Below are 20,581 nucleotides of genomic sequence, written 5' to 3' on the forward strand. Positions count from 1 at the left end.
TAAAATAACAGTAATAATTAATCTACTTTTATTAAAAAAGAAAAGTTTTTAAAAAATTAGAAATTCAAATATAAAGATATAATATATTGAAATTATATTAAAAAGACATTTATTAGTTTTATATATATATATATATATATATATATATATATATATAAACATCAATGTAAAAATAATAATAAATATATTTAAAATAAGAAATTAAAAACACTTTAATAGATTGTGATAATTAATATTGATGAGGTGGAAGATAAAATGATTGAAAAAATAAAATCTTATCAACTTGTCATAAATGTGGAAAAGATAAAGTTGTAATTAATACATTGATTAATGCAAGATGAAGTTGTAATTATTTTTAGTTGTAATTATTTTTCTATTCCACCAAAAATAATGTAGACAATAGAATGGATGAAAAATGTGATTTATAAAATAATGAAAAATTAGAAAAAATATAAACATTTAAAATCTCATATAATCTTTTAAATTCTTTGATTTGATTGGTTAGTGTTAATGTGATATTTGCATTGATGAATGCATAAGTATTCCTCCCTTGACAGGGACTAATAAAAACAAAAATTGGAGTCCAAACCTATCCCTATCCCTTATAATGAAAAAAATATTAGACGTAAGAAATCATTGATGAAAAAAGAAAAAAAAAGGAAAAAATCATGAGGGTTCAAATAAATTTATTCAACGCCCATCCTACAGCACATATTTTCTCCGTTCAGAGGCTCGAAAATTTATGTGAGATTCAGTGAACATATGGAGCAAAGTCTGAAAAAAATATTAAATGACTGCCGAGTATGATGATTTTTGAAACTTGTAACATTTGTGCATGGTGGATGGTCTGTGTATAGACGGAATTGATATTAATAACCTGGAACCAGTTCAACTGCTGATCCAGTTCAAGTCTTCCGTAGTAGATCGGGTTAGGCAGATCCTGGAACCAATGCCAGCTTGAGAGGTTCACGATTTGTTTTTCCGTTCCGCTAGTATTTCCTGAAGAAACTAGAGTGTAAATCTCTCTTATTTTCTTGTTAATAACTGGTTTTGATTTGAATTGGAGATATACAACATGGATGTCAATATGGAAAGTCTTGATTTTGAAAACCCATTTGGCCAAATATCGTTAACGCTCGAGTTGTGGCCCAAACCCGTAATACCCACTTCGTCCCAGGAAGCGGAGATTCAATCGGGCGATGAAAAGTCTAATCGGATGGCGTTAAATAAATACTCTAAGGTAAAGGTTTGCACCGGAAACCCTAGGCCTAAGGTCTCATTTGAAGATCCTAGCCTTAGGGTTTCATCTTCTGCTGCAGTGCATCAGATTCAGGATGATTTCAGTTCCCGATTTGAGGCGGCGTGCATAAACTTTTTCTCGGAGGCAATTGCTGATGACGGTTGCCAGGTCAGTAATAAGAGGAGGAAAACTCTAAATGCAAATATGGATGCAGAGATCTGGGGGTCCCTGCCTTGTGAACTTTTGGATGTTATTGTAGGGCATTTGCCATTGACTGGCCTAATAAGGGCACGGGCAGTTTGTAAGAGATGGCGATGGCTTTCTTCGCCTTACCATGAATCCGATACTCCATGGCTGATGTTGCAGTGCAGGGAAAATGAGGGGTCTATGCGCTGGGTTTTCGATCTTGCATTGAACAGTTGGCACAAAATTGAGGCAAAACCTTTTAGGAAAACTGTCTGTGTCGCAGCTTCTGGGGGCGTTTTGTGCCTGTATAAAGAAGATTCTGGACATGCCAAGCTTTATCTCTATAATCCCATTAGTGGTAGACGGACTAAGCTACCCGCACTTCAGGGACGTGTTAAATTGGTAACGTTTTCCATGAACCCTATTTCAAAGGATTACCGATTGTTGGTTGTTTTACGTGGGAGGAACAGTTTGACGTTGCGGACACACCAGCCTAATAGTGGTAGGTGGACAATATCAGATATTCATACTTCTGCAAAACTGCTCAAGGGTGTTACTGATGCTGTCCTGTGTGATGAGCGATTTTACTGCATAACTCACAAGAATTGGGGAATTTTGAAGATGTTTGACCTAAAAGAGCGCGTGTGGAAGGATTTGACTGTGAAGAGGCCGGGAATTTTCAACGTGAACTTGAAGAAAACACCGAGGTTATACTTGGTAGACTCTCAGGGTGACCTTTTGATGGTCTTGAGGATCGTTGGCCCATGGTGGTCTGGTCCAGATGATGAAGAAAGTTGTAATGACGATCCTCAGGAACCTAAGGATGCATACCCTGTGGCAAGAAAGAGGATTTGGATGTTCAAGCTTGATTCTGTGCATATGAAGTGGATAGAATTGAATGCCATTCAGGGTAGAATTTTGTTTTTGAGTAGGCTAGGGTCAAAATCTGTCCAAGCAACAGGAAGAGGAAACATGATCTATTTTGTTGAATCAGAGAATGCAAACAACGTTGTATCATATGATGTTGAAACTCAAAGTTGGGAAGAGTTTCCTCCTCCTCCAGAGAGTTTTAACTTACTGCCAGGTCTCTACTCACATTATCCTACCGAGGGAGTTTGGTTTGATCCTCATACACAATGGTAGGTTTGGCGAAGAATCAGAATTGGAAGACTTTGATTTGAAGAATGTTTCCATGCAATTTATAACGCATGGCCACTTGCTCTAGCATATGGTGAATTTCAATCGGTTCAACACACCGAATTCTGCCAGAGTTAGCGCAGCATCAAATATTTAATGTTCGAACATTTTCTACAAGTGCGGAGGAGGAAAGCTTTGGTAAGACTGCAAAAAATGCTTTTCAAATATTGTTGATATTCAGGTTATCTTCTGAAATGCTGAAGTCTGTATGCAGTTAATATTTTGAAGGAATAATTTCCAATTTTTTATTTGTTGATGGTGTTCACAGTTCATTTTGAAACTTTTCGTCCTGAATGGTGCGAGAACATCAGCCCTTAATAAACATGAAATGTCAATGTACAAGAACTAACAAGCAGAAATAGTAATGGCTAAATGTTACTCGTTATAAACATGTATCGTATGACTTTATAATATTGAAATGTTTATTTCGAAGTTGTGAGCAAGAAGCATGAAACTAGACATTCTTGTTCATGTTTGTATATAATAGAAGTTGCTTTATCAGATTATCTTATAATTCATCTCTTTTAAGTATTCAAGGTTTCTCTCTTAAAATATTTGAGTCTTTGTACTGTTTCCTTTTTGAAAGAATAATTTCATATTTTTTATTTTGTTCATGGTGTTCATAGTTCTTTGCAATTGTTTTTGTACCGAACTCTGCCGATAGATCATCCAATAAATAAAAGTGAAGTTGTATTTATGAAAGGACTAAAGATCTGAATTTTTGCAGGTGAAATTTTACCACTTTGAGAATTTGCATGTAAAGTCATCTGAGATATGTTTGAAATGATTTCTAACTTTTCCGATTCTTACATCGATCTTGATTTTGATCATCTTTGATGTGCCGACAAAACTCATTGCATGTTTGAATGAAATAATCTTCTGCATGTTTTGCATATATTAGAACTGAAGAATATGAATACAAAAGTACATCAAAGAAAATATGTGAATGCACGAGTGATTTCCTCCAGGCATTTCCAAATTAAATATTTTGAGGGATAATGGCAATATTATTACAATGTATAGAAAAGAGAACCAGAATTAGGGAACAACTGTTTTAACTTTTCTACACGAATTTTCCATAGTTTTGGTAGATAATGCCAATATTTTTGCATGTGTAGAAAGCAGAGAAAAGAGTACCACAGTACATATGTTGGTCAACAATTGATTTCCTCAAGCATTTTCCATAATGTGTATTTTTATAGACTGCATTTTCCTTAATATGTTTGTCGTAATCTTTTCTGATAGCTTAATTTCCTTTTCTGGGCTTTCTTGAATTTTCATTTGCTTGTTGATCTCTTTGTTTTCTTGCCTTTGACCCTCCTTGTCCTTTTGGCATCCTTTATACATTCTTGACCTGATCTGCAACAATTTATCTTATTGTTCCTCTAGGGCTTCTCATCCTGATGACGGATCACAGAGCGTGATTCGAAACATTAAACACTAAACTCAATCAAATCCAGAAACTGCATCAATCTAAATGCTAATTTTTATAAAAGCCTAGTGTGCAGTTCTGTTCTTTTTTGTGCAGAATTAAATTGTTATTTAAGTGCCTGTGTTCATTTATCTTTGCCCACAGGCAATTTGATAATGAATGCTTTATTTATTGTTCAGACTGTTAGCTAACTAGTTACAAAGAATTGTAGGAGGAATATAGCCGAGCACATTTTTATAGCACTTGCACCCCAACAAGGTGCAAGGGGTTATGCCATTGGCAACATATGTTTTGGGTAATAAATTGGAAGGCAAATAATAAATAAGTAAAAATGAACTGTAACGGTAAAGAAATATTATGTATGGTACAACAAAATAAATTGTAATGCGTAAAGCTATATAATAGGTGCTAGAGGTAAATGTCACTAAAGTGACAGGATATTTTTAAAAAGTGGGCATGGCAGCATTCACTAAAAGCCCACTGGAAAAATCCCTATGGTAATCCTAAAAATGATGTCATGGAACGCGAAAAGCAAAGGCGGCGTACAAGTCAAACTCATCCATTTTTAGTATTTTACAACCATAAATCCGATACTTGAGTTGAAGTTTCAAAATCAAAATATTTTACGAACTTTGATGAACATGGCAATCTATGATCGTGAAGGCCAAGTATAAATGTCAGCTTGTATTCATCACAACTGGTCTTCATGAAACATGTTATGATGGTACGTTTATTTCCACGTGAATTTTTGCTGACAGCAGACTCTCCGGGCATGGCACATGGCATACAACAATTAACACTTACTACACGATGACTAATTTGTATATTCGTGATATTTTTTAATGTACTCTGTTTTTTTTAAATATCAACTCTACTAAATCAACTAAATAATATACTATTGTCCACAATAAACAAAAAAAAAACAAACTACACGATGACTAATTTGTATATTCGTGATATTTTTTAATGTACTCTTTTTTTAAAATATCAACTCTACTAAATCAACTAAATAATATACTATTGTGTACAATAAACAAAAAAACAAACTACACGATGACTAATTTGTATATTCGTGATTATTTTTAATGTACTATGTTTTAAAAAAATATCAACTCTACTAAATCAACTAAATAATATACTATTGTGTACAATAAACAAAAAAACAAACACAAGTTGGCAATTTATCTACTTGGTATTATATGATTTTCTGCTCTTTTTTATTCCCCTTCACTTATATTTTATCTCATTGACAGCTTCACATATTTTATAAAAGCATTATCCTTTTCCATACAATCTGGAAATTCATATCTAATATACTGCTAAAACTCCGAGTTGCTGAATTGTGAGACTTTTCTGGGCATTTTTGGGTATGAAATAGGGTACACGTCTGGGGGTTGTGTTTGTAAATGCTGAAATGTTTAGTATTCTAGTTTGATCTTTTAGATATAAAAATGACCTAGACTGCTGATTAACGAACTCTGAACTTATCTACCATGAGATTCTGGCTTGGTCTTATTGATATAGAGTTCTATATTGAAACTATAATGTTTTGTTTCAAAATATAAAATTTGTAATGGTTTTATTTAACATATGTATAGGTATATGACATTTTAAACTTACTAATATTTTTAAGCTGCCTATATAGATACATACATGCATATACACACACACACATATACACATACACACCTATGTTACCCCAAGTTTTTGGGATAGGGAGACGAGGAAACGAGTTTTTTGAGATGGTTTTTTTTGGCTGAAATAGGGGGCGGTAGGGGATGGCTATATATATATATATATATATATATATATATATATATTCATGAATTTCAGAATTACATAACATTGTCATATTCATCATAGCAAACATACACACCTATGTTACCCCGAGTTTTTGGGATAAGGAGACGAGGAAACTAGTTTTCTGAGATGGTTTTTTTGGCTGAAATAGGGAGCGGTAGGGGATGGCTATATATATATATATATATTCATGAATTTCAGAATTACATAACATTGTCACATTCATCATAGCAACATAGTTTAAAATTATCAATTCCATTCATCAAATCAGCATAGAACATAGCATCAAATCGAATCATCGTTTAAGAATTGTTGGAACATAGGATGACATCAAATGAGAGAATCAATCTGCCATGGATTAGACTTTACAACTCTTTCTTGTGGGTTTTGGAAGAAAATCGAATTTGTTGTGCCAAATCTTCCTAGACGGGTAGCAGCCATCTTGTTTGGGCAGTAATCAGCTACAGAAATTTATTTTTGGGCAATTATTGTTGCTATTAGAGCATTATCAAAGGTGAAAACAATTTGAGTATTCCTCAACCCAGCAACAATCATTTCCAGGTCTGCAATATGAATATCAAATAGAAGTCTGATTTACAATCATTTTCAAATCTGGTTTGTTGAACAAAAGTTGAAGTTTTAATTTTCAATCATAGTTGGATGGTAAGTTTGTAATGGCTTCCAAAAAAAAAATCTTTTGACATGGGTTATATTAACATATTTTATTATTTTAATGTGGGGCCAGCGAATGCCCAGAAAACCACCATTTATTAATGTTTTTTTTTAAAAGTTGAATTTTATTTTAAAATCAGAAACTTCAAGCAGTCCCCAGGACGGATGGGAAACAATTACAGAGTCCCCAGGAATGTTAACAGCCTTTAGAAACGCGTTCACCATTTCCGAAATTTCGGGGACAGGTTTCCGATTTTCTTGCTTGGCTGGGGATGGCTTGGAAACGTATCTAGCCATCCCCAAGTTCCCGAAATGGGGACGGTTTTCGAAACTCAAGGCTTAGGGCTGGAAATGCGTCCCCGGGTAACATAGATAGACACACACACACACACATATATAAATATGAACGTACCAAAAATGTACCCAACCTCATAAAATATTTCTGATGTACCAGTATTCCGTACCCATGCACCCATACCCCTACCCTTTTGCATTTGAAATTGGCAACTTAGCTAAAACTCCATAACTTTTGCCAGACAAATCCATATCATGAAAATTCTTTGATGCCAAACTTACTGATATCTCTTCTTTCCAAATTGTCTCGAGACAGGTTACCACACAAAACAAACTGGTAAATGTACAGAAAACCTGGATCAAATAATAGATTTACACCTTTGTTTCTCATGCTTTACAGCAAGACATGAAAACATCGGATTTTACATGAAAAACAGAGCTCTATCTTGATCTGAATTGCTAATAGCTATACAACTTTTTGTGGTTTTACCTTCATAAATTGCTCATATATTTTCCATTAATCTGGGGGGTTAAACTGTGAAGCAAAAATACAAAAATATTTAATGCCATATTTTAGTATCAGGACAGCACTGAAATTTCTCTTTCCAAATTGTCAATAATGCTGCCTCACAAAATAAACTGGTTAGTGTACAGAAAATCTGAGTTGATTTACTATCATTATGTGTTTATATTTTGATGATAAGATTCTGGACTTGCTGTGCAAATCGAATACTATCACACAGCAATCCTAGAATCATATGTTTAAAAATTGTAAAATATTTTCAAAATTTAGCTGCGGAAAAATTGGGAAGTCCTAATTGAAAATTCTTGGCAAGGTTGATGAACGATTTGTTAAAGTTTTTGGTTGATTGTAGGAAGCAGTGATGCTTATTAGAGGAATGGAAGAGATTGCTTGCATTAGTTTTGATTATTAAAATAACCTTCATGTTTTTTTTTTTTAATGCTCACTATTATATCTTATTATATCTCTGTAAATATTAGAATGTTTCTAATATTTAGGTGTAGTCTAGAATAGAATGTTTCTATTCTATTCAACTCCCCTCTTTGTATATATAGATCAGTTTGATCTCTGATTAATTCATTCAAGTATTCCGCCATTTACATTTGTAACATGGTATCAGAGCTAGGGTTTAAACCCTCTGTGCAAATCAATTGAAAAATTGTGTCTTCAGCTACTGGCGTTCTTGGAAACCCGTAGCTTAGTCTGTAAGTCACAAATCTGAAGGTTGTTTTTTCAAATCTGGCGGTCGTTTTTTCAAATCTGTTCACATCCAGATCTCAAAAAGTGGGATTTTTTGGTTGTTTTTTTCAAAAACGGGTCTGTCTATTCCTGTTGGATATTCTGCTCGCGTTTCAGCTGCTGGGTTTTGTTGTTTTTTTTCACCTGCAAACATCTTTTTTCTGCCTTTTTGACCTTTTTGGCCGCCGACTGTTATTCTGCTTGAAACCCTAGTTTTTGACTTCGGAAAAATTTTCTGAGCACATATTCTTGGTGGGTTTTTTAAAATCTCAAATGGGTCTTCATCAAATTTATGTGGGTGCCTTGTTTTTTGTGCCTCGATTTTCGAGCCAGCGGATCCGAATTTCGACAACATTTTATTTTTGAGTTTTTCGAGCTCTTTTTTGGTTACTTCTCCAATTTTTTTGGATCTTTCATTTTCTCACCTCGAAGTTTGTGCCATTTGAAATATTCACATATTATAAGCATCTGTATCAGCAGCATCAAAAGTTGGACTCAATTAAACAACATGCCAATGCTGCCCAACACTCAGAGCAGAAAGAATCTATCTACCATGCCTTTATGGCCAGCATACCTGCAAATCATGTGAAATCTTCTGCTTGGTACATCGATTCTGGTGCCTCCCGACATTTCACTCATAGGCGTGATTGGTTTGTTGAATTCACTCCCTATTCTGACTCAGTAATCTTTGGAGGCGGTGAAGAATACAATATTGTCGGCAAGGGCAATGTTCAGATTCAGTCTGGAGGAAGAAAACTCATGTTTCTCAATGTATGTTATGTTCCTGGCATGAAACATAATCTTCTGTCTGTTAGTCAAATTATGAAGCACTCTCCTCAGTTGGATGTCGTTTTCAGTGGAAATAAGTGTTCGATTATTGATCGTGTTTCCCGCACTACCCTTGCTTTCGGTCTTGAGGATCATGGTATTTATAGGCTTGTAGATTCAGGCGATTCCCTTGAGCATGCCTTCATCGCCGAATCATCCGCTCTCAACAGTCTCTGGCATCAGCGATACGATCATCTGAACATTCAATATCTAGCACAACTTGCTCGAGATAATTTAGTCCATGGCCTACCTAATATTCAGACCCAGAACCATCGCGTTTGCGGAGCTTGCCAAGCAGGGAAGCAACATAGGACACCATTTAAGAATGGTGAATCATGGCGGGCATACAGAGTAGTCCAGCTAGTCCATGCTGATGTATGTGGTCCTATGAATACTCCTTCTATTACTGGGAACAGGTATTTTTTACTCTTTGTGGATGATTTCAGTCGCAAAATGTGGGTATATTTTCTTAAGCAAAAATCAGATGCCTTTCTTGTATTTCAGCAGTTTAAAGCTCTAGTAGAAAAAGAGTCTGGTTCCTCCATCCGTACTCTTAGGACCGATAATGGGGGGGAATTCTATTCTTCTGCTTTCTCTGCCTTCTGTACTACTCATGGCATTAGACGTCAGTTCACCACACCTCACACCCCTCAGCAAAATGGTGTTGTAGAGCGTCGAAACCGTACCATCACAGAAATGGCTAGGACCATGCTAGAACATAGAAATGTTCCCAAAAAATATTGGGCAAAAGCAGTATCCACAGCTGTCTACCTTCTTAACCGGTCACCCACCCTTGCAGTTAATCATAAGACTCCTGAGGAAGCCTGGTCTGGTCGCAAACCTAGGATCAACCATTTGAAAGTTTTGGCTCTCTGGCATATGTATGGATTCCTGATGCCAAACGCACTAAGTTGGATTCCAAAAGCCAGAAACTTATGTTTACAGGATACAGTCACACACATAAGGCCTACAGATTGATTGATGTAAATACTGATCGTTTAATCTTCAATCGTGATGTTGTGTTTGATGAGGAATTTGAACCATTTCCGCTCTCTGACTCCCCACCACATTCCGAGATTCAGTCTTCAGCAATCTCTGACTTGGGTTCTTCTATTTTATATGAGTCATCTGATGCTACTGATACACCACCTCAGTCACTTCCAGATAATACAACTCCTGCTCCTGCTTCTCATCCAGCTATTCCGTCAGCATCTGATATTGGCTCCTCGACTCTTCGACCAAAATGGTGGGCTCAAACGATTAGTGATCTTCGTCCTGATGAACTCATTGAGGGTAGAACCTCCAGAAATAAGAGCCTTCAGCACAACACAGTTAATATAGCTCTTATGGCCAACATCCACAGTATCCCTGAGCCCCAGATATATGCAGAGGCCAAAGGAATTCCAGAATGGGAACAAGCAATGGATTCTGAGCTTCAGAGTCTTCAAAAGAACCACACTTGGGTTCTTTCAGATCTCCCTCCTGGGAAGAAACCCATTAGCTGTAAATGGGTCTATAAGGTCAAGTACCATGCAGATGGTACCTTGGACAAATACAAAGCTAGACTTGTTGCTCGAGGATTCACCCAGCGCGAAGGCATTGATTATGAGGAGACATTTGCACCGATAGCCAAGATGAGCACTATTCGCATTCTTCTTGCAATTGCAGCTCAGTATGGTTGGAAAGTTCATCAGATGGATGTGAAGAGCGCTTTTCTCAATGGTGAATTACAGGAAGAAGTCTACATGACACAGCCCCCAGGTTTTAAGGTTGCCGGTTCAGAACACAAAGTATGTAGACTCCAGAAGGCCCTCTATGATCTTAAACAGGCCCCTAGGGCTTGGTACATAAAGATTGATCATTACTTGGTTGCTCAAGGATTTCAGCGTAGTCCGTCAGACAGTAATCTATATATTAAACACTCTGGTAATGATATTCTTTTTCTTGTTGTCTATGTGGATGATTTGATCATTACTGGAAATTCAGAACATTTGATTTCATAAATCAAACAAGATCTATGCAGAACTTTTGATATGACAGATCTCGGATTGCTTCATTATTGTTTAGGTATTGAGGTTTGGTAGACTGACAATAGTATTTTTTTGTCTCAGTCCAAGTATGCCAGAAGTTTGTTTGTTAGGTTTCGAATGCAGGATTGCAAATCTACCTCCACTCCAATGGAGACTAGTCTGAAATTGTCCGCACAATCTGTTTCTCATCCTGTAGATGAAACACTCTTCAGGCAGCTAGTAGGTAGTCTCATCTACCTTACTGCTACTAGACCTGATCTCAGTTTTGCAGTCAGCTACATCTCACGGTTCATGACAAACCCCAAGACTGATCATTGGATTGCAGCGAAACTTGTGTTACGCTATGTACATGGTACTTTAGATTATGGTCTTCTTTACACAAGGAGTACTACTCCTCAGCTCAGTGGATTCACTGATTCCGATTGGGCCGGCTCAGTTGATGATAGGAAATCTACTTCTGGCTATGTGTTTAGTATCGGATCTGCAGCAGTTACTTGGACCAGTAAGAAGCAACAAGCACATGCACTCTCCTCTACAGAAGCAGAATATAGAGGAGCTGTCAAGGCAGCTTGTGAAGCAATTTGGCTCCGGCAGATGCTTGCAAATATGCATATTCCTCAAGCAGGTTCGACTTCTTTGTTTTCAGACAATCAGGGCGTACTCAAGCTTGCCAAGAACCCAATGTTTCATGAACGAACCAAGCACATAGAGCTTCATTGCCATTACATCCGACAATTAGTAGAAGATGGATCTATTCAGTTACGCTATGTTCCTACCTCAGAGCAATCAGCAGATATTTTCACTAAACCCCTTGGTCCTGACAAGTTTGTTAAATTCAGGGGATCTATTGGTGTAGTAAATAGATTGAGCATTAAGGGGGGGTATTAAAATAACCTTCATGTTTTTTTTTTTAATGCTCACTATTATATCTTATTATATCTCTGTAAATATTAGAATGTTTCTAATATTTAGGTGTAGTCTAGAATAGAATGTTTCTATTCTATTCGACTCCCCTCTTTGTATATATAGATCAGTTTGATCTCTGATTAATTCATTCAAGTATTCCGCCATTTACATTTGTAACATTGATTTGACTTATGATAATTGAGGTTTACAGCAAAAAGGGCAAGATTAGCATGGTTGTGAGCTTGTTGAATGACATGGTAGGTAGAAAGTGGATTCCAGGTTCAAGTTTCTGCAATGATTAATAAGTTATTGATGGTCTTTGCATGGAGGGTAAGGTGAAAGATTCCAATGTGCAATGGTATAGGTTGCTGCAGAATAATTGTATGCCAGATAATGTTGTATATAGTACAAATATTTACTGGTTTTGCAAGAAGGGGGACAATTTTGAGGCAAGGAACCCTTTTGAAGAGTTGTACCTGGTTTGCATTCGTAATTCTAACACAGCACGTTGATTGATGAGCATTGCAAAAGAGGTGAGTTGCAGGAGACACGTAAAATCTGGGCTGATATGTGGAAATGGGATGAGTGCCAAATTCGAATTCTCTGCGGGCTACTCTGTTTATAACAGTTTGACGTAAAAAATATTTGGTGCCCAACACATTCATCCAATGTATACATGTAGGAGCTAATTAATACTTATATTGCTTTCAGTGAAGGCTGTGTGGCAAGCTTAAGAGGATGAGCTAAGATCAGGGCCTACGAAATCAGACCAATAAAACCCATCCTCCTATTTAAACAAACTTGCTCCATCTAGAAGAAACTTGACTGTTATCATGCTTTCTTCCAGCACCTAGTATTGATAGGACGTGTGGGATAGACCCAAGATTTGCATCTTTTCTCATCATTTTGAAAAATATCTTGCAGATAACCCTATAAATTGGCCTATCCTTAAAATTCTGTAAAAAACATTCGGCTAGATTAATGGGTTGGGGCGGATGTTCATTGAGCCAAGTTTAGCATTTTTGGTTAGATTTCTCAACTACTTACAAAGAGCAGATATGAAAGGATCATTGAATACCATATGAAATCTATCCCCAGCGAGGAGATGCAGATGCTCCATCTTTTGGGAGCCAGTCTTTGTGCCAACATTTGATTGCCAGCCAAGCAGGATCTTCTAGAGGCTCCACAAGGGATTGCACATTCAGCCTAACTTAGTGGGCTCCAATTTGAGGAGAATGACCACCATAATGCAGATTCTATTAACAACCCCTGCTTTTTCAATCAATTGTTTGTACAAATATTACCGGAACAAAGCAGACAACAGAAATTAGTAATAGGTCAGCTGATTGTAAGTAAGCTTCAATAAACTATTTTGTAACTGTTATACACTTCAGAAATAATCCAAAATCTCCTCATCGATGTATATATTGAATGCTGCATTTTCCATTTATGTTGCAGTGACTTGTAAGTTGTCATGTTTGCTTTGTTGTTTAATTAGGTTTGCTACAATGCTTGTTGGATTATCTATTGAAAGAATTGGATGTGGATAATTCTACACATGATCTGCTTTATTATAAATCTATCAATATTTACTTAATAAAACCCCTTAATCCTAATGGGAAAACAATAAGATGATCTAGAGCCTCGTGGGGATTTTACCGACTTGTAAACCCGGTTTTCTACATATAGCACCGTTCAACATGTGGTTTTCACCTTGACATCATCATGTTGAAATATTGAATAAACCAATATGCCTCTGACCGTCTGTACCTTGTATGTGATGTAAATAACATATGCATTGCTTACCCACAATAACTCCATCTCATGGAATCACCTTGACTTTATCATGTTGACATATTCATTAATCCAATATGCCTCTGACCATCTATGCCCCGTCTGTGATCTAAATAACATATACATTGCTTAAACACAATGACTGTCTTACCGAACAACTTGTACTTAAAGCTATTGAGTTACACCCACATAAAATTATCTTGCTCCCATTCTTTTGCGAGCAACACATTGATATGCAGGGATCACCACAGACAATTGTTCATCAAAACCTCCCCCGCAGCAGTTGCAAGGGAAAAATGAGAACAATCATAACATTTATTCAAACTAAAAGAGATACGCTATAACATTTTAAAAGAGGAAAGTCAAAACTAGAACAATGACCACTAAACCTTCCTCTCAAGCCATATAGTATCCCAATCTCCGACACAGGAGCTAATTGGAGATGGGAATGCTTCTCCATCCTCTCCATTCTCTGGTGGGTGGGTTTTCCAATCTCCATTTGGACCCTTTCAATTAATTAGGATACACAATATCAAAATATATTTGTGCATTGAAAGCTACAAATGCATGCATAGTTCCTTGTTGATGCATTTTGTCAAACAGTTGGTGTGCTGCCAAATTATTCGTATTGGATTCTACATCAAGACTAACCTATTTAAAACTATTGCTCTCTTGCTTGAAACAACCTTCTCCCATCAACAAAGACTGCAAGAAGAAAGTCAAAATACTTAGTAGCTTACAAGGTAAACTTGTCTCCAAGAATATTGTTGCTCACAAATGAAATTCTGCCACTAAATAAAAAATGAACCAGTTTTCTTTCCTTTCATGATTTCTGACAAGAAGCTAGTACTCTGTATATTGGGTGGATCATTAAATGAGAGAGAAGACCATGCTATGATTGATATTGTATGCAATAATCAAGAAACAGAACCAACGCAAATGAGATGCTAATAGCATGAAGTTTGGATAGTTGTTGCATTTACAAGGATTGGAAACTACCAATTAATTGTCTCACTTGTTTTCTGATTGTTTGACTGATTTCACCGCTTTATTAGTTTTCTTTAGAAGTATTCTTGAGTTATGGGTTCCAGGAGTAGTCCACTTTTCCTGTTGTAACTTACATTGTCCACTGGCTCTCCACACCAGATCATTCCTACACCATTTGTTCTAGTCCTCTGCATTTGTGTTTCACGAGTTTGTGAGCACTGTGCTGCTAATTTAACCTGCTCCTGATTTTATGCTGTCAGGAATTTTAAGTGCACCAATTTGGGTATCACCTGTTTCATATTCTTCATCAAGGCTCATTACCCTCTTCCAAATCATTTAAACAAGAACGATGAGAAAAACATCGCCTTCTTGTTTTCTGTGTGCTTTTAGCATTCCATCTAAGAAAATATAGTATAAATAACCTATAATTTAAAGGAAAAGTACAATTTGACAACCCTGCGTTTAAAACATATAAGATTTATTTGTAAATAAGCCTAAAATTTCTGACAGCTTCTAAACATCTCATAAGTAGGTTTTGATGTGGTAACGATCATGGCAAGTTTGAATCGGAGGAAATCCTCAACAGTTTTATGCAACTCAATAGCTTATGTTCATTAAGCTAGAAGCAATTTTCCTTCACATCAAAAGAATCAATTTTCTTCCCAAAATCCTTCTAATTAAGGATCATATTATATTTACAAATTTTAACCATTCTACTTTGCATTGACCATTAGTTCTCTCTATTAAACTGGCAGGAATCTAATGTCCAAGATCTCAATTGAATCCAAAAAACTCAAAAGCGAAGTGCAATTTGTTAAATATCTTCACTGAACATTTTCATATCCATTTAAGATCATCTCCAAAGAAACATGTTGTGAAAAGTTAAAAACTCCATCTCCTGTGACAGATTCACAACCAGTGCCCTTGTTTCTTTCAAATTTGAACAGTTCCTAGCAATAGTAAGCAATGATGCATCTGATATATTAACAGATCATGAAAAGATACCTATTTTATAGGGTATACATCTGATATTTTAATCAGTCATGAAAAGTTATATATTTTTTAGGGTATACCTCTGATATTTTAATCAGTCATGAAGAAGTTATATATTTTTTGGGGTATACATCTGATATATTAATCAACCATGAAATTTTTCTATCTTCTAGGGTAAGTATAGCTTGAAGGTGCAGTCCTCCAGCAGCAGTCACTCCTGGGACACATCCTTCCAAACCCGGCACCTGTAAACAAGGCAAGTATTACAGAAGGCTAACACCCGTATCTGTAATTTGATCACAATGAGAAAGGTCAAGCCATTTCAATGTTGTGGCAGTTGACATTGATCCCAACGATTGTTATCCCCCGTCACTCATCAATTTACATCCATTCAATCCAAGAATTTCCAAGCATTCACTGGCCCCAGTTGCTTCTAATACTTGATATGTTATCCTGTTGCAGAATCCTAGGTTTAAATGCATTATATTAGGGCATGATTTCATGAGAGATGTGACACCCACATTTCCTAAGCCCGTTCTCCTTTTCAAGCACACATTTCTCAATTCCCTACAGCCATTAGTTGTTGAACAAAGTTCTACATCGGATGTTTAATGTACCACCATCATAACTAATAATTTCCAATATATCAAAATTCAAGTTCTGAAGAGCAAATGTAAATGCAAATGGCAATTCAAATTATACTTGCATTTCGAAAAGGACAACTTACCTTCTTTAAACACGTCAAGTATACATGCAAAACTACACCTTGACCAGCACCACATAAATCCAATTTCTCATCCATGCAAAGTGTCGGGTTTTGGAGTTTGCATGCTATGTGTTTCAGAAAATGCCCGAACGATGTGTCATCAGCAGAAATACCATGGTTGTAATTTATGTTCAGAATGGGGAAGTTAAGGAGGCTTTTAATGTTCTCCCCGCCTGCACTAATGCACACTGAGACAGGTAAGGAGATTCATTTCTTTTTAGAAAGCGAGGAATTAATTCAGATGGATTTGTGGGCAATGCTTTTGTAGTGGATATGTATGCCAACAGAATTTCTGTGGAATGTAATGATTGTGGGCTATGTGCAAAACCAACAATGTGAAGAAGCTTTTAAACTATTTCATGAAATGCGCCAATGAAGGAGTATGGTGGCTGCATATAAGTCTATAACTGCAGGTGAACTGGCTTCGTATGGCTTGAACCTTGGCTTTAATCAGACAGCTTTTTGATTTCCTTTAAATTGGTACCATAATAGGTCCATGAATCATAGCCACAGTTTTTTAAATATATTCTAACATCAAATGACAAGGCCAGTTTTCTAAGAATTAAATAGTCATCAGTCAGTATATAATGCTCATCCTTTGCAATTTAACTTCTCCACGAAAATTTTGGAGAAAAAACAACAAAATCTCAGTGTGGGAACATACTATATGCTGTATGGGAACATAAGTTTAATTTAGGAAATTGACTTGAGAATGTTATTTCTAAAGGCTGATTGGATTTAAGGGCAGGCTAACAATTTTGTTTTGATGTAATTATGAAATGAGATTAGAGCATTTGCAATATTGGATATCAATGATTCAATTGGTGGTGGAAATTCTGATTTTTGTAGGCGGATGAAGATGAATTTCCAAGTATGTTATTATTCCTGTGCAACCAATTTCCCCGACCTGTTGATCAAAATGATTTATATTCAACTTGTTCGGAAAATTATGGTACAAGATGCTGAGAGAGTAGATCGAAGGGAAGGGGCAGAGGGCATGCACATGTTTACATGGCGTGTGGCTCAGGGCCAGAGGATATAGTAAATGAAAATATGAGGCAAACAGGGCTGCTTCTTAAATGGCAGGCAACGAATTTCAAGGGGTACGCATAATATTTTTGCACAGTTTTTCTTTTAAGTCTGGATGAGCATGGGCTGATTGCATGAGAGGAAGGAATTTCTTTGCCCATAGACCGCATGGCTGCCCTTGTGAGAGGAAGGAATATACTTGGCCATGGACCGCACGGCTGTCCTTGTGCGTGCAGTAGGCCTCTTGTATGTGTTTGATTTTCCTGTTAATAATATGCCTGGTTCGGTTCTGGAGCTTTAATCTTGTCACTTTTCCTGTCCACTGCATGTGAGTTGCATGGCTGATGTGGTCTTGTTGACTTTCCTGTGAATACTTTTGTCACTTGAACATGGAGGGGAAGGATGTGGAACAACTAGAACCATCTTCTTTGTTGAACGAAGAAAGGTAGGAATAAAGGAAATGAAAGGTTATCATCAAGAAGGGAAGTATAAAAAAATTCTCACATTAAACTCCCTCTGAGAAGCTCATTGAAAAAATGCATCTTAGTGAAGAAATCAGAGGAAGCCTCAGCACTGGTAAGGCATGAAATGTGAAAAAACGTGCACAAAGAAACAATCCAACTCCTTCAATCAGGGAAACCTGATTACGAGGGCTGAATAGAAATGAAAATTCGAGGATGACGACCCCATCTGAACTTGCCAAATTTTTAGTTTGAACAAAAGAAAGGCACATGTGTGATATGTTTACTCGGAGATGACGTTTTACATCAATTGTGAGCCCTTAAATATATTTCTGTGTTGTCACTTTCCCAAATGAATTGCTTGCTGTAAAGCTCACTTTACTTCTTTTCATTTAAATAGCAACGAGGACAAAATCAGCTCTAGGAGGAAGAAGCTGTCTTTCCAAGGAGAAGTCTGCTCTCTTGGAAGAGAGCTCTCGAGAACACAGCACGCTGAACCTGTTAACTTGGTTTGCTTCTTTCATAAACCCTAGGAATATTTAACTGAGTTCTCGGAATTAGATCGTAACTGCCTAAAAATGCCTCATGGCATTCTATAAAGTCATATTTTTTAGAGGCATTTTGTTGAATAGTTACAATCTTCTCCCTGAGAAGAGGACATTGAAACATAACAAAAATTGCTGTGTCAAAAATCAAAACCAAAATATGACTTTATGGAATGCCATGATTGCAAGATAAGCATAAGTTGCTAGTTCTTATTTATGACAACGAAACGCTCAAGGAAAGAGTATAAGCATCCATCAAAGCTTAAGTGAAAGGAGGATTTTGACATATATTATCGTTGGTATTGCTCTGGTACACATGTATGAAAATGTGGATGGATAGATAAGCCATTCAAACTAGTTGACAAAATAAATCTACAGTAATAAATGTTGACAGTGAAAGTGAACAAGTGGGAGCCATTGGCAGTCTTCCCAGCGTTAGCCCATGGATGGATTGGCAAGGTTAGTGTTCTTTTGAAAGCTCTCCACTGCAAAAGGACTTCACCGCCCTCGCAGATAAAGCAGGGATGATTTGGTGGAAGAGAAGTCGCTGAAGGGGATCACCTGACTTGCCCATACCTTTTTGGCCATTGTCGTGTGGAAGCACAATGAGTAAGATTTGACGAAAATAAATTTCTAGAATTAGAGGCTTCCAGAAATCTCCCGATCTAAGAAATCATAAATCAAGCGCTTTGCATAGAGTTTAGAAAAGTCTGTATTTATCTCTAATGAAAATTATTTTTCTCCCTTACTATTTTTAGTCACAGCCAATAAGAATGAAGATAACTACTTTTTTTTAAATTTTGAAACAATACATAAATGAATAAACATTAGACATTTGTATATATGTGACAAAAAACTTTAAATGCTACTGGCTAGATAAAAGATTATTTTGCATCGAATGGATTCTGCCTATGACAGGAACTAATAATTAATCTTAACTTCGTCCTCCATTTTCCCAATAATGTACAATAATGTACATGACCTATTTCCCAGTAATTAGCCCATTGGGATGATCTAATTTTATTACATGACTATTTCCCAGTAATTAGCCCATTGGGACGATCTAATTTAATTGCTTTTTGAGTGCCCAGTGGTCCGAGATCATAAGTACCCAGTGGTCCGAGATCATAAGTAATGATAGCTGATTTGAATACCATTCACTACAGGCGATGAAAGCATTTAAAAAACAGCCTAATTTAGCTTAATGATATCTGGTTTGAATACCATTCACTACAGGCGATAAAAGCATTTTAAAAACCCTACAAAACAAAGCACATTAAATGATTATCTGAATTCTAACTTGAATAGCGTTCAGTATACCTAGATTTTCGAAAAGGCTTTGGTCATCGCCTCTAAAGGGCACCACCTTTCACATTTTGTATAAGGGGACAAACATCAATCGACAGAATCTAAAATTTATTGGCAGCCTCAAGACAGGTATTTTATTCAGGACCATACAGCAACCAAGGTATCTTGCTACCAGTAAGGGCATATGCATGTGTGGATAGATAGTTACCAATTTTCCACACAATCGCTGACAACCCTAACGCAGTCAAATTTTCTTCCAATCAAACTATAAGCGCAAAACCCTTGCGCCAAAAAATTTCCATCCAAACAAACCATACATAGTAACCCTAATGCCTTCACTTTTCCTTCCGATCAAAGCAGAAGCATAAACCTAAAAGCTGCAACCTAACTACGTAAGTTTTTCCGACTCCACTAGCTTTCCAGAAGCACAAACCCCATCTTCATTAGTCACATAAATGAACAAAAAAACATAGCAAATACCCCATCTTCATTAATCACATAAATGAATTATAATACATAGCAAAAGACCCATCTTCATCAGTCACATAAATGAACTATAATACATAGCAAAGAACCCATCTTCATGAATCACATAAATGAACTATAATACATAGCAAAGAACCCATTAACACATTTATCCACTCCCTTCCCAATTTGGTCATTCATACCTGGAACTCTCAAGTATCACGATTGATCTTTAATTTAGCTATTAGAATAATCTTCAAAGCAACCATAGATAATCTATTCCCGTAAATACAAAGATCATATGAAGGAGAACAGTGCAGTAGGTCTTTCAGAACTGAAATTGAGCAGTTAATTCTCGACTTACGTCAGACTACAGGCTTGGCTTCT

General features: G+C 36.5%; 1 protein-coding gene across 3 annotated transcripts; it reads left to right on the forward strand.

Moving 5' to 3' along the window:
- Positions 1-609: 609 nt before the first annotated feature.
- Positions 610-17,716, forward strand: LOC149561201 (F-box protein At3g56470-like). Of its 3 annotated transcripts, none has more exons than XM_089825015.1 (2): positions 610-2,761; positions 17,236-17,716. In XM_089825015.1, the coding sequence occupies exon 1, from the start codon at positions 1,076-1,078 to the stop codon at positions 2,567-2,569; it is 1,494 nt and encodes a 497-aa protein (XP_089681141.1). In that variant the 5' UTR covers positions 610-1,075; the 3' UTR covers positions 2,570-2,761; positions 17,236-17,716. The 3 variants fall into 3 exon arrangements, with proteins under 3 accessions (XP_089681141.1, XP_089681143.1, XP_089681142.1); XM_089825017.1 differs by lacking the exon at positions 17,236-17,716 and adding an exon at positions 15,794-16,292; XM_089825016.1 differs by lacking the exon at positions 17,236-17,716 and adding an exon at positions 2,892-3,137.
- The last annotated feature ends 2,865 nt before the right edge of the window (positions 17,717-20,581 follow it).

Source organism: Cupressus sempervirens, chromosome 4, assembly GCF_028749045.1.
Source record: "Cupressus sempervirens isolate cs-2001-9-10 chromosome 4, ASM2874904v1, whole genome shotgun sequence".
Classification (NCBI taxonomy): Eukaryota; Viridiplantae; Streptophyta; class Pinopsida; order Cupressales; family Cupressaceae; genus Cupressus; species Cupressus sempervirens.

Excerpts from the sequence above, each read along its gene's own strand:
- LOC149561201 (XM_089825015.1), top strand. The coding sequence starts at position 1,076 with ATGGATGTCAATATGGAAAGTCTTGATTTTGAAAACCCATTTGGCCAA.